The sequence below is a fragment of the Mytilus californianus genome, unplaced genomic scaffold (genome assembly GCF_021869535.1).
Source record: "Mytilus californianus isolate M0D057914Y unplaced genomic scaffold, xbMytCali1.0.p SCAF_2, whole genome shotgun sequence".
NCBI classification, from domain to species: Eukaryota; Metazoa; Mollusca; class Bivalvia; order Mytilida; family Mytilidae; genus Mytilus; species Mytilus californianus.
Window position 1 is genome coordinate 71,109,777 of NW_026262668.1, and position 13,719 is coordinate 71,123,495.

Consider the following 13,719-nt stretch of genomic DNA (forward strand, 5'->3'; position numbering starts at 1 on the left):
ACCTACTGCTTATAGTATCTAAGAAACGGACCTAATCATTTAATTTTAACCTTAGGTGAACTCTTTCTGACGGAAATGTAGACGTTGCAAGGTACCCATATACCAAATATAGTTTTCCTATTACTTATAATAAATGAAAAATTCACATGACAAAAAAACTTTAATCTTTTTTTAAGCAGGTGCTCAAGCATGAAATTAAGGTCAAGGACAATTGATTTTTTCAAGGCTAAAACTGTGGTCAGGTCATTAAAGATTGCATATTTTGGCGTTAATATTGATTCACTTATAGGGTCTTTGCATCGGCACTAAACACATTTATTTAAAAACCAGTTGTTGGCATGACACGGGTTATGTTCTTCTCATATATGTTATGATGGTATGATACTAAACCCCTAACGGGAAGGATTGTGTCTGATATTCATATGATGAAGACATAAATCTTTCAATCAGTTTAATTGAAGTCTGGAGCTGGCATGTCAGTTAACTGCTAGTAGTCTGTTGTTATTTATGTATTATTGTCATTTTGTTTATTTTCTTTGGTTACATCTTCTGACATCAGACTCGGACTTCTCTTGAACTGAATTTTAATGTGCGTATTGTTATGCGTTTACTTTTCTACATTGGCTAGAGGTATAGGGGGAGGGTTGAGATCTCATAAACATGTTTAACCCCGCCGCATTTTTGCGCCTGTCCCAAGTCAGGATCCTCTAGCCGTTGTTAGTCTTGTATTATTTTTAATTTTAGTTTCTTGTGTACAATTTGGAGTTTAGTATGGCGTTCATTATCACTGAACTAGTATATATATTTGTTTAGGGGCCAGCTGAAGGACACCTCCGGGTGCGGGAATTTCTCGCTGCATTGAAGACCTGTTGGTGACCTTCTGCTGTTGTCTGTTCTATGGTCGGGTTGTTGTCTCTTTGACACATTCCCCATTTCCATTCTCAATTTTATTTTCATTTTTTGCCATGACAGTTAGTTTTGATTTATGAATTTTGAATATCTCCCTGAGCACCTGAGATCACCCCAGGTTTTTGATGGGGTTCGTGTTGCTCAGTCTTTATTTTTCTATGTTGTGTTTTGTTTACTGTTGTCTGTCTTTTGGTCCTTTTCTTATTTTGCCATGGCGTTGTCAGTTTATTTTCCACTTATGAGTTTGAATGTCCCATTGGTATCTTTTGCCTCTCTTCTGGAATCTTCTGCCTCTCTTTTTTTTTTATCTAGATATTGTATGAGAACTTTTGAGATGGCATTAATTCCTTGAAAAGAATAATTATTCAATGAATTCAGATCAATTGATCTGAATGAATATGGCCACTTTTTATTAAAAAGTCAACCAGAAAGAGAATAAAAAGATTTTTGTTTTCAAAATATATTGCACTAGTAAAACAGATATATCATGAATTAATATCACAGATCTAAGACAAACAACAAAAACCACTATTAGGTAGAGTATCTTGGTGATCTAGACTAATGTTAATAAGTCCTTCAGTAATCAGAACAGGTGAAAACAATGCTCTTATCAGCCAAAATCAATTGTTGTGTAACTGGTCAATAACGGCAAGAGTGAAGTCATTAGTTGTAGAATGACCGCCAAGATCCTTGGTTCTAACCTGAAAAAAAGAAAAGAAAAAAAGTAATAGTTTAATTTACCATGTGTGTAAAGTGGTATATTTTTAGTGCGAAAGTTTGAAACAACTTTTTATGTTTTTAACTTTCATTTTTTCAATATTGCATGTGATAATCAAAAAAGAATTGTATTTTTAAATATGCACCTCCTCCTAGCCATTGGATGATAAAAACCAACAATTACCTAACCAAAGTAGGCAGTAGAGAGCTTATAGAATGCTTTTACTAGTGACCATAAAACCATTCTGATTTAAATGTTTACAATAAATAATTAAAGTTAATAAGTTTACAGAGAACCCCTTTAAACTGAAGAGATTAGACAGACATCATGGATATTCAGCTAGCTAAGGTTGAAATTACTTAGGAATATCATAGCATGTCCTGATACTTGAGGACAATGAAGAAAGGTTATTGCTTCAGGTAAGTTTTACTGAAGTTAAAGATAAATTTTATATGTCTTTGTATTCAAAATACTGTAATGTTCTCCATTTCAGACTTATCCCTGGGTTTGTACTTACATGAGCAACACGAGTGTGCCACATGTGGAGCAGGGTCTGTCTACCCTTCCAGAGCACCTGAGATCACCCGGTTTGTGATGGGGTTCGTGCTGCTCAGTCTTTAGTTTTCTTTGTTGTGTTTTGTATACTGTTGTTTGTCTTTTGATCTTTTTCGTTTTTTGCCATGGCGTTAATTTATTTTTGACTTATGAGTTTGAATGTCCTTTTGGTATCTTTCGCCTCTTGTTTTCAAAGAACAACTTACTTTTGCTGCTTTGATAACTCTATGTACAGCATCTTCTATAACCTTAGCATGGTAATCCAGATGTATATGTTTCAGCATGTTACAACCACTCAATAGTACTGCTGTTGGATTGGCTATGCTCCTACCTACTGCTTCTGCAAAGGCATGTCTAGCACCCTGACCAAATAATTATCGTCAAAGATATAAGAAATTCACAAAACAACTAGGATTTTCATTAGAAACTTGCTTTAGCAAAAAAGCTAACTTTGATCACTGAATAAAAAAAAGTAAAGTCAAAACCAAATGACTTCTGTCAAAGGACATGAATTACGTAGGCCTTACAACCATTCTATAGATTGAACATTGTTATTTATTTTTCATAGTAAATAAGAATCTAGCTCAACCACAAAAACTTCATGTTGATTTCAGTAAGTCATTTAGCAATGAAAATTAGGACGAGGATATCAGAACATAAGCCATATATAGCTATAAATACAAAATACGGATTGTCTAGCTTCTACCTTCTGTGATATAAAAGTTTTATACAATTTGATAACACAGTTGCTGTGATTAACATACTGATGTCTTGAGTTCTGCGACTTTAATCACAGGTTGCCAAAAAATATACTGAGTTCCATACTTTTCGCTTAGGAATATGCCTATACAACTGTCCATCATTTCATAATTGACTAATTAAATCTGATGATGCAAGACTGTGTTTGATGGTATATCAAACTACTAATTACTTCAAAATTAGATGTATTTACCTGTTCAAACATTGCTGAGTCCCGACTATAACTTTCTCCGGGTACTACACCAGCCCCACCCACCAGACCAGCTGCTAGGTTATCAACAATATTACCATACAAGTTAGGCATTACCATTACATCAAACTGGTGAGGATTTGACACCAACTACAATAAAATATCATTTGTAATAGTGTAATAATAAATTGTTAACATTTTAACCTTAGGGACCTAACAAAGTAATCCAGTTTTCCGATCAACTCTCTTACTGTGCTTACACAAAAGGATCTGCGACTCATTTCTCAAAAAATTTTATGAGCAAAAATACTTGTAAGTAATGAACATTTCCGTTAAACTTATGATCAGTATTACAGTGTTCCAGCTAGGATTTCAAAAGGGCAGGGTGCCAATCCTGAAAAAGGGCATTTAATGCGTGATATGATAATATGAAAAGGGCATGTTTTAATAAAGATTATAATCAAACATTGTTTGTTCATTGAATCACTGGTTATATATATACAAGAACAACATCATTAGCCCAGAGAAAAACTATCTTTCTACTTTTTAGGCTGAAAACTTATCAATCAGCTTGTCACACAAGTTTTAAATCATTGCTTGGCACAGTTAAGCTTTATATGCAGTATTTTTTGAAAAATGTCCTGCTTCATTCTGTTTCTATGGTCTGACACACTTTACAAGTTTCACCTTTCTACCTTTTATGTGATTAATGGCAATACAGCACAAAACAGCTGTAAATGCACAATGTTAGAATATAATGAACAGTGAAAATTTGGATTGAAAATAAAAAATACAGAAAATGATGACTAAGGCACCCTACCAACCTTGCTACTAAGACCCTCTTTAACTTTTCCCATGACTCAAAACACCTAAACATATTAATTCTAAAGCCAATAGTATGAAGACATATTTTATAATATCTTAGTAGGTTACTCGATGCTAGGAAAAAATAAGATTGAGTTATCTTTCTTTATTTGGGTGTGCTCCTTCTTTGGAGGATAATAAACAGTACGTAGAAGATGTAAATACGATCAACAATATGGCGGCCGATTTTGTTATTTTCGTATAAAAAATGAAGGCAGTCAATGAAAAATACGTCTTAATTTGCTATTTATTTCACGGAAAACAATAAGAGCAATGTTTTTAACGAGTTGATTATGGTTTTCGACTTTCTGTCAATTACGTTTTCTCCATGAAACTACGGTAAACATTGCTAATTGTGCCCAAGTTGTATGAACATTTCTTCAAGTTCAAAAACAAATGCAGACTGACCGATTCTATTTGAATGAATTAATGTTGATGATCATTAAATGACCCATCCGATAAACAGATTACCTATAACAACAGATAATGACACCTGTTGTAACCGTTGATTAGCTTGGGGTCGTAAACAAAGTCATATACTTGTCGCCAGGTAAATTTTCGTAATTGGCTGATCATATACGAACAAAATAATATACCAATCGATCTTCAAAAAAGGCAGGGCGCCCTGCAATCTGTAAAAAGGGCACAGGGCGGCACTCAGGAAAGGGCGGACGGACCGCCCTGTGAAAACCACCTAGCTGGAACACTGTATTAGTTGTAAGATTTTTGTGAAAAGGGCCCCTGCCCTTTCACAGTTACAATTGGCAATATCTGGTCCCAAATTACAGTTTGAATTCATCTCTTTTTAACTGATCAACTTGTGAAAAATCTTAGCCATTGGTAAAGTGAAAGGTTGTAGGTGTGAATTGAATGCAGTGTAATAAAACATTTTCTTACTATCCAATTCAAGTAGTTGACCTCTTTCATGAGAATGTTGGATAAATACTGAACACCTTACACCATGTTATCAGGAACATTATTTAAGATTTGTTTTACTTGGATATGAAAACTACATATAAAAAGAAGTTTTATACATAAATAGTTCAAAATTTCATTTTATTGAGCAATGAATGTTCGCTTTGTTTCTTGACAAAAAATTATTATATACTTCTGATTTGAATATTTTTTCTTTAGTAATTACTGAAGTATATAAGCCAAAGGGAGATAATCGTACAGTAAATTCAATATGTAATTGCAATGTTAGGCAAAACTAAGATTATCTCCCTTTCAAATAATGTTTTCTATATTTTGAAATGGACTTTTAAGTTTTAATTGATTTCTCAAACTGCATTTCTCACTAATGAAATGAACCTTGCCTACCTGCATACAACAATTGTCAATTATCATATTTTCAAATTTTATTTTAGGATAGTAACTGGCAACTTCTTCACAACACTGTAAAAATAATCCATCACCAAGTTTCCTGAAAAATATTTCTAAAACCTATATCGTCCTATAAAGTATTACTTTACACATTAACAGACTTCATGTATGTCAATCCAGATACTGCAGATTCATTATTTGTAGGTTACTCATGTTCATGGACTTCTAGAGAATAGCTGAACCATGAATTTAAGAGAGTTCAACAAAAAACAATTATCCAATATAGACTTGTATTTAAAATTTGTAAATTTAAGTTTATATGAAATATTTATTTTTTCCACAAAGTACAAAACTGGGTACCCAACATAATCAAGAAATCTATAGTACCCTATTCTTTCTGTAAATAGCAAGAAATTAACAAATTCAAACTTGAACACATGTTTCAATACTTCAGCTAATTGTTAACAATATGAAATGTATTTTCCCCAGCATAAACCTTTTGAATTAAAAATTATTACGGCAAAATATTTTTAAAGTTTAAAAAAAACATCCCAAATTTTTAACAAATACTAAAACAGTCAACCTGAAAGTAAATTTCTATTATAGTTTTGCTGCATCTGGTATGAAAATGAACTGTTCACAGGTTTAAAATAAATATTCATATATTTAAAGCAAAAAATATCAGGAAAAAAATATGATCGATGGTAAGTAATTGGACAGGCTGGGATGAAGGCCAAATAATGAAGAGACATAAACTATGGGTTAAGCATGTGCATTAAAATTTTGTCATTTACATATCCTTTTATTTGTTTGCTAGAATCTGTCTAAAATCAACTTTTAGTTATTTACCTCTCTTCAGTGTGAACTTGTCTTTTGTCAATACTGATTGTCATAGAATATATATTTTGGTTTTACTTAATTCATGGCGTTTTATATATGCTTAGAAGTGTTTTTATTTCGTTTGTTTTATCTTTAATAGTTTTCTGTTATATTGCAAGTACTATATATCTATAAAATCTGTAAAACAATGGTAGATAACATAACATACATACATGATGTTAGCTTTGTGTACAGCTGTTACTTTGTTTCTTTTATGTCTCATGGCATAGTCAAAAGCAAACTTGGCAATTCTCATTGACTTTTCTCTTGTTATGATTTTTAAACATTCTACTACACCTTTCACACTCTGAAAAATTAAAACAATTGAACACAAGAATCAAATGATATACAATGTTTAAACATTTATTAGTAAAAATTCTAAAATTAGTCATTTTATTTTGTGAAACTTAAAATAGTTTGACTATTATGTTAATTTTATTGACACATGAACAGGCTGGTATAATCTAAGTATTTAAGTATAGAAAAGTCACATGTATGTGATGTGGTTTTGACATCATTGACATGTCGGATTGATTTCTAATATTCTGCTTGCGTTAATAAATTGTGATGAAGCAATACAGTTGGGTTTTTTAAAATATTGTTATATTTTCCATTGATTTGTACCTTTTTAGGGATAATTTTACCATATGAATGTGTAGAATATCGAATAAACAGCTGCACCATGAGTGCATGATACGCCCGTCGCTTTTTCAAAGAATAAAGTTCAATAACTTCTCAATGTTATATCAGAAATTTATGAAAAACTAAAGGGAGGTTATCTTAAAAGATATAAACCAGTCACCAAAGCACTTTGAAGATATTGTCCGAAAACGGGAAAATCACCCATTTTTTATGAATAAAATCCCATAGCTCGGAAATGTAAAATCTAAAATTTATAAAAATTGAAAGGGAGCTCGAGTCAATAGATATAAACAATTCACCAAAGTTTCATGAAAACTGCTGAAAGCATTTTTGAGTTATTGTCCGAAAACTGGAAAATCCCCCTTTTTAAAAAAAAATAAAATCCCACAACAGGGAAACGTAAAATCTAAAATTTATAAAAATTGAAAGGGAGCTCACATCAATAGATATAAACAATTCACCAAAGTTTCTTGCAAATTGGTGAAAATGTTTTAGTGTTATTGTCCAAAAACTGGAAAATCACCCTTTTTTAATGAATAGAACCCCATAACTCAGAAACGTAAAATCTAAAATTTATTAAAAATGAAAGGGAGCTCACGTCAATAGATATAAACACTTCACCAAAGTTTCATGTAAATTGGTTTAAGCGTTTTTGAGTTATTGTCTGACATGTTGACGACGAACTGAAGGACAGACAACGGTATACCATAATACGTCCCGTAAACGGGCGTATAAAAACGCATACAAATAAAATTAAAGTTAAGTAAATACCTCATGTTCTAAAGCACTGTATTCTCCTTCTGTCTGTTCTCTTATTATAACAAAATCTAAGTTATTATGTTTGGTCTTCAATCCAGGTAAACTTTTAATAACAACAACATTGGCAAATAAATCTAATTCTGCTCTGAAATTATAAAATCAATGTTATACATTGTATTACACTTATACATGTCGTTCTAATGTCAAATCTAAACTGACTGAGGAAACTTCTTACACCATATAAAACCAAACATGTGTTAACCAATTTCCTTGCAACTTGTCAGTACAATTAAAATTGAAAGGCTCCAAAATCAATATTTATCAAGTGATACCCTAAATTTACTAAAGTTCCACATAGCAATTTTTGTGAATTTTTTTTATGCAAATGTTAGCTTTGTACTTTTCGACATTATATATATCAGCATCAAAACTTTTATATTCAGCTGTGGTAATAACATACTTTTTTATATTTTGCATTATAAGTATTATTCTGACTTTTACCTGAGTTTCATATTTAGTGTCTGTAATATTCCACCTTTAAATTGAGAAGGAGTTGTGATAATGCCTTTAATACCAACACCATTTCTTTTGAATGATTCTACAACTGTATCTAAACTAACACTCTGTCCCTGTTGAACTTCACTGTAGTAAAACAAAAATAAATGGGGAATGTGTCCTTGGGACACAGATGAAGCCCCCGCTTGCATATGTTATAAAGGGACATAACTCAAGAACTGTAAAAGTGACACTACCCAAAATTGTACTTGATCTGAGTTTTGTGGTAATAAGCATTGTGTATACATTTCATACTATTTAGTTGAGGCAAACTTAAGTAAGAGAACGGAAACGAAAAATTTAGCAATTTTTCCATTTGTAAAGGGGCATAAATCTAGAACAGTAAAAGTGACGCCACCAAAATTCAAACTTGATCTTTGTTTTGTGGTAATTAGCATTGTGCATAAGTTTCGTAACATTTGGTTGAGGCAAACTTAAGTTAGAGAATGGAAACGAAAAATTAGCAATTTTTCCATTTGTAAAGGGGCATAACTCTAGAACGGTAAAAGTGGCGCCACCAAAATTCAAACTAGATCTGAGTTTTGTGGTAATTAGCATTGTGCATAAGTTTCATAACATTTAGTTGAGGCAATCTAAAGTTAGAGAACAGAAATGAAACATTTAGCAATTTTTCCATTTGTAAAGGGGCATATCTCTAGAACGGTGAAAGTGAATCCACCAAAATTCAAACTTGATCTTTGTTTTGTGGTAATTAGCATTGTGTATAATTTGCATAACATTTGGTTGAGGCAAACTAAAGTTAGAGAACGGTAACCAATATTGGGATGTACGTACGTACGGACGGACGGACAGGGGTAAAATTTAATGCCCCCTCCGCTACGGCAGTGGCATAACAAACATAGATTGAGTTTCATAGCAAAAATTTTATAACTTTGACAATATAATTTAGTTATGGTAAAATTAAACAAGAATTTGACTTACACCTCCTTCAATCTGTTTCAATTGGTTTTTTATCCTGTTTTCTTTGTATCAAATAGGGAAACTTTAGCAGTAGAGATGTGAATTTTTTTTCTATATAAGATTTCTTTAAATGATTTTCCAGAATATTAATATGTTTCTTGAATCTTCAGTAGCTTTCATTGACGTGTGGCTGTTTATGTATTCTTGTGCATGCTCTAAAAAAAAATTCCTTAAACAATTTGATTTTTAATATTCGGTTCCTTTTTCTTATATAAACATTCAGAATTTCAAAGTTCTACTAGCTAAATGATTTTTCTATAATTGTTGTGTTTGATTACCTAAGAAAATATTCCTCGAATTCTATTGGTACACCTGCATGTGTAAAGACATCCCTTAAACTGCTCATCATGTCTGGTCCCACTCCATCTCCAGGAACCAGTGTAGCTACTTGTTTCCCTACTGGCTTAGCTACTGGACTGGCCTTAAACATTATATTGGAGAGAAAATTACTACATTTGTATTTTACAAAACCTGAGATCAATGCAAGGTAAAAGAAAAAAGCAATTGTTTTTCTTCCCCAGTTGACAAAAGTTTTTATTTTAAAGGTTTTTAAGATTTTAATATGCTTGATAAATTAATGTCAAAATAAAGTGTGTTATTGTACCAGAAAATGTTTGCAAGGTACATGTAGATATCCCAAGACACAACTAAAAGCTATTTCCTTGAAAATTCACTAAAATTAAGTTATCCTAAAATTTTGATCTGCTTTTAAATTCTCAACTGAATACTTATTTTAACAAAGGAAAAGCATAAACATGTAGTGCTTCTGTACATCAAGACTTACTACACTCTGACACACAGGAAGTGAACCGTGAATACACCTCTCTACATTCTTCACAAGATCTTGTTTCTGAAAAATAAAAAAATAACAGATAAAAAAAATGTAAGCACAAAGAAACAGTGTAGGTTCTACAATGCCTTGAGCAAATCAAATTAGAATATCATACAAAAACACACAATCTGACGAATTATACCTTATAGCAGTATATTCAAATGTATATAGGGTTTTATATAGTCAACTGCACATGATGGAAAACAATCCTTCGAAGCTTTCTTAAAATGATCTCAGAAGAGTTGTGTTGACCATGTGACACTGTTACAATACTCCAAAAATAGAAGTCCCCCAACACCTGAAAAATGGTCAGATCAAAGTGGCAGTATAGTACAGTTAAAGCGAACATGTTTCCAAACTCCATACACCGCAATTATTCACGGAGTGACACCAGGAAACTCCAATATCCCTCCCTAAATTCTCGGAGAAATTTGGGAGTATTCCCTCCAACTGCGGCGTAAATTCGCTACCTTTTGTTTATTGTATTAGCGACATCTCTCCCAGCACAGTGTCACACCGTGTCACACCAGGTAATTAATTGCCCTAATCCTTCTGATCTATGCCGGCACGCGACAGTCAGGGTATTTGAAATTCTTATGTAATTAAACAATTGTATTTCCTGTCTATTTATAATCAAGTTATTTGTCTAATTGCTTGAAACAAATAAATGATTTAAAAGCAAAATGTTGTCTTTAATTCTTCAATTGGAATAAATAGTTTTATTAAAAAAAATAAAATGCTCCGCTGGGCGCAGCTTGATACGACCGCAGAGGTCGAAACCCTGAACAGTTGGGGCAAGTATGGACACAACATTCAAGCTTGAAACAGCTCTGAATTTGGATTGTGATTAAATATTTGACACAGCATAGGTTTTCTGACACAGAATGAATGTGGTCTTAGAACTTAAATATTTTTAATTTACCTATTATGGTCCAATATCCAAAATCTAAATACATGGTTAGATTCAGCATATTAAAGAATACAAAGAATTCAATTTTTGATGAAATCAAACAAAGTTTAATTTTGGACCCTTTTGACCTCAATGTGGACCAATTTAATAACGGGGCCCAAAAATCAAAATACATGGTTAGATTCAGCATATCAAAGAACCCCATATATTCAATTTTTGTTGAAATCAAACAAAGTTAAATTTGGACCCCAACTCGGGCCAACTTGAAAACTTGGCCCATAATCAAAAATCTAAACACATGTTTAGATTCAGCATATCAAAGAAACCCAAGAATTAAATTTTTGTTAAAATCAAACTAAGTTTAATTTTGGACCCTTTGGACCTTAATGTAGACCAATTTAAAAAACGGGACCCAAAATTTAAAATCTAAATACACGGTAAGATTTGGCATATCAAAGAACCCCAATAATTCAATTTTTAATGAAATCAAACAAAGTTTAATTTTGGACACTTTTGACCTCAATATGAACCAATTTGATAGCGGCCCCACAAATAAAAAATCTGAATACATGGTTAGATTCAGCATATCAACGAACCCCATATATTCAAATTTTGTTGAAATCAAACAAAGTTTACTTTGGACCCCAATTTGGACCAACTTGAAAACTGGGCCCAAAATCAAAAATCTAAATACATGTTTAGATTCAGCATATCAAAACCCCATATATTCAATTTTTGTCAAAATCAAACTAAGCTTAATTTTGGACCCTTTGGACCTTAATGTAGACCAATTTGAAAACTTTGTGAAATCAGCAGAGTCAAGAGAATATGACCGTCGACAGACGACAAATAATTCTACTACGAATGAAAGCTTTATGTCAAAAGGTAGGCAGACGGATGGACAAAACCATTATTATATACCTCACGTCATGACACATGAGGACAACAAAATTGTGTTTACAAATCAGTCAGGGGTGCTACTTAAACAAGTGATTTCATCATCACTTATTTCAGTGATTTGATAATTTCAGTTATCACCTATTTAAGTGATTTTAGTGTTTTCTTTGATCTTCAAATGCTAATTTCATTGCTTTTCCATATTTTCACAATCTTTTCTATAATTTTCCTACATAAATCAATTATCCCTTTTTCTTTGTATATTAATTTCACCAGTGCGCTTGGGCAGTAAGTTAGTGCGCTAAAGCTTTTAAAAGTACCCTTGGGAATTTTTCTGTAATCAAAAATTCATTAACTATTCTTACTATCAGACAAAGATCAACAATATTAGGTAACCTGATTGGTTTTCTTTAGAGTTAGAATGATCTACTTCAAGGTTATGACCTGATCTACAAACTATTCCAGTTTTTGCATATTTTAAAAAAACTGTAAAAGTGTCAGGCTTATCAAGCAAAAGACAGTTTCTGCATGTACATAGTTGTTTTTTCAATGGAATTGTTGTCTTTTTACCAATAAAAAAATCAAGCTTGTGGGAAAAATATCAAGAAAATGTTATAAACACTTATTAAAGTGATTACATTTTAACTTCTAAAATTACTTGTTTCAGTGATTTAAAAAAGTCTGTGTGAAAATTTTTAATATTTCACAGCCAAAATCACTCGAGGAAGTGATTCTGAAATCACTTGTTTAAGTAGTACCCCTGACTGCAAATCAAATATTTATTATCTTAAGGCAAAATATTACTGCAAAACATGTCATTTACGATGCTGGCTGGTAATTTTGTCTGTCTTACATTAAGTTCTGAATATTATTTAATTATATCAATGAGTTAGGTCTCAATTCCATATTTGTTCCTTTTTGGCTACATGTCCTATCTTTTCTAAACAATAATATAAGTACAAGAATCATGCAAATAAAAAGAAGAAAAGGGGTTATAAGCTCAAAACAGCGAAAATACATGATCTTCCAATTGGTGCTTTTTCCCATAAAAATTTGATGTCACAAAGCAAATGTCTTTAGGTCACAATTTTTTATGACACATTTAATTTCCCCCCAATAGACCCAAGGTCAACCAGGGCAGTTCATTCATAAATCGAAATTGGAATCTCGTGTATAATGTGACCTATGAAAATGTTATCACCCACTAAAAAATAAACCCATAGGAATTTCCAAAAATTGGCAGGTATGTTGGACATGGCTGCAAAAATAATCTCCCACAGCCAAACAGAAGCATTATTTTGGCAAGGTTTAAATCATAAATGTCGGTTGGAAGAAAACGAAGGTGACCATATTTCTATAGTCATGATTGGGGCACAGGGGTTTGTTACAATTTGCCGGGTTTACTATCCATACAAACCTGTTTTTTACGGGGTTCGTATGGATAGTAAACCCGGCAAATTGTAACAAACCCCTGTGATTGGGGTCAGCAAAATAATTCATTGTTTTTTTGTTAAACTAAACAACTTTTTTATCAACTATTGTGCCACCATTTTCATCATCAGAAAAGTAACCAACACCTTAATATGAGCAAGGCCGTTATTATCTTAATTATGAATTATATTTCTACTGCTGGACAGTTGTTAGGCAGAGCCAGAGGACACACAGTAAACCGGTAAATCCGATAGCTAATTATACTGCATGCAGTTGAAATAAGGATATAAAGTTTGTTCAGAAGCTACAACTCTAACATATCCTTAATAAGTAATACAAATGTGAGACTTCTTTCAGCGTACATTTTTCAAAAAACGTGAAAAAGACTGGACAATCACTGGCTGTGTCCTTCTCAAGGAAGCTGCCATCTTTTTTCGTCACAATAGACTATAAATCGTCCCAAAGTAAACTCGTCACATTTTTATTTTTTAATTCGCTTAAAATTTGCAAATTCA

At 32.3% G+C, this 13,719-nt stretch overlaps 1 protein-coding gene and 1 long non-coding RNA gene across 2 annotated transcripts in view; both read right to left on the reverse strand.

Annotated features, from left to right (window-relative positions):
* LOC127728195 (uncharacterized) overlaps positions 1-892 on the reverse strand; it is a 415,364-nt gene extending 414,472 nt beyond the window's left edge. The window contains exon 1 of the long non-coding RNA XR_007994036.1: positions 878-892. This is a non-coding gene — a long non-coding RNA (uncharacterized LOC127728195). The remainder of the gene's footprint in view (positions 1-877) is intronic.
* A 448-nt stretch (positions 893-1,340) lies between these two features.
* Positions 1,341-13,638, reverse strand: LOC127728106 (isocitrate dehydrogenase [NAD] subunit beta, mitochondrial-like). Its single transcript, XM_052235335.1, has 10 exons — positions 13,567-13,638; positions 9,919-9,984; positions 9,413-9,555; positions 8,100-8,240; positions 7,611-7,743; positions 6,371-6,504; positions 5,316-5,418; positions 3,135-3,281; positions 2,389-2,544; positions 1,341-1,610 (listed from the first exon to the last, which is right to left on the reverse strand). The coding sequence occupies exons 1-10, from the start codon at positions 13,630-13,632 to the stop codon at positions 1,530-1,532; spliced, it is 1,170 nt and encodes a 389-aa protein (XP_052091295.1). The 5' UTR covers positions 13,633-13,638; the 3' UTR covers positions 1,341-1,529.
* Between the last annotated feature and the right edge of the window lie 81 nt (positions 13,639-13,719).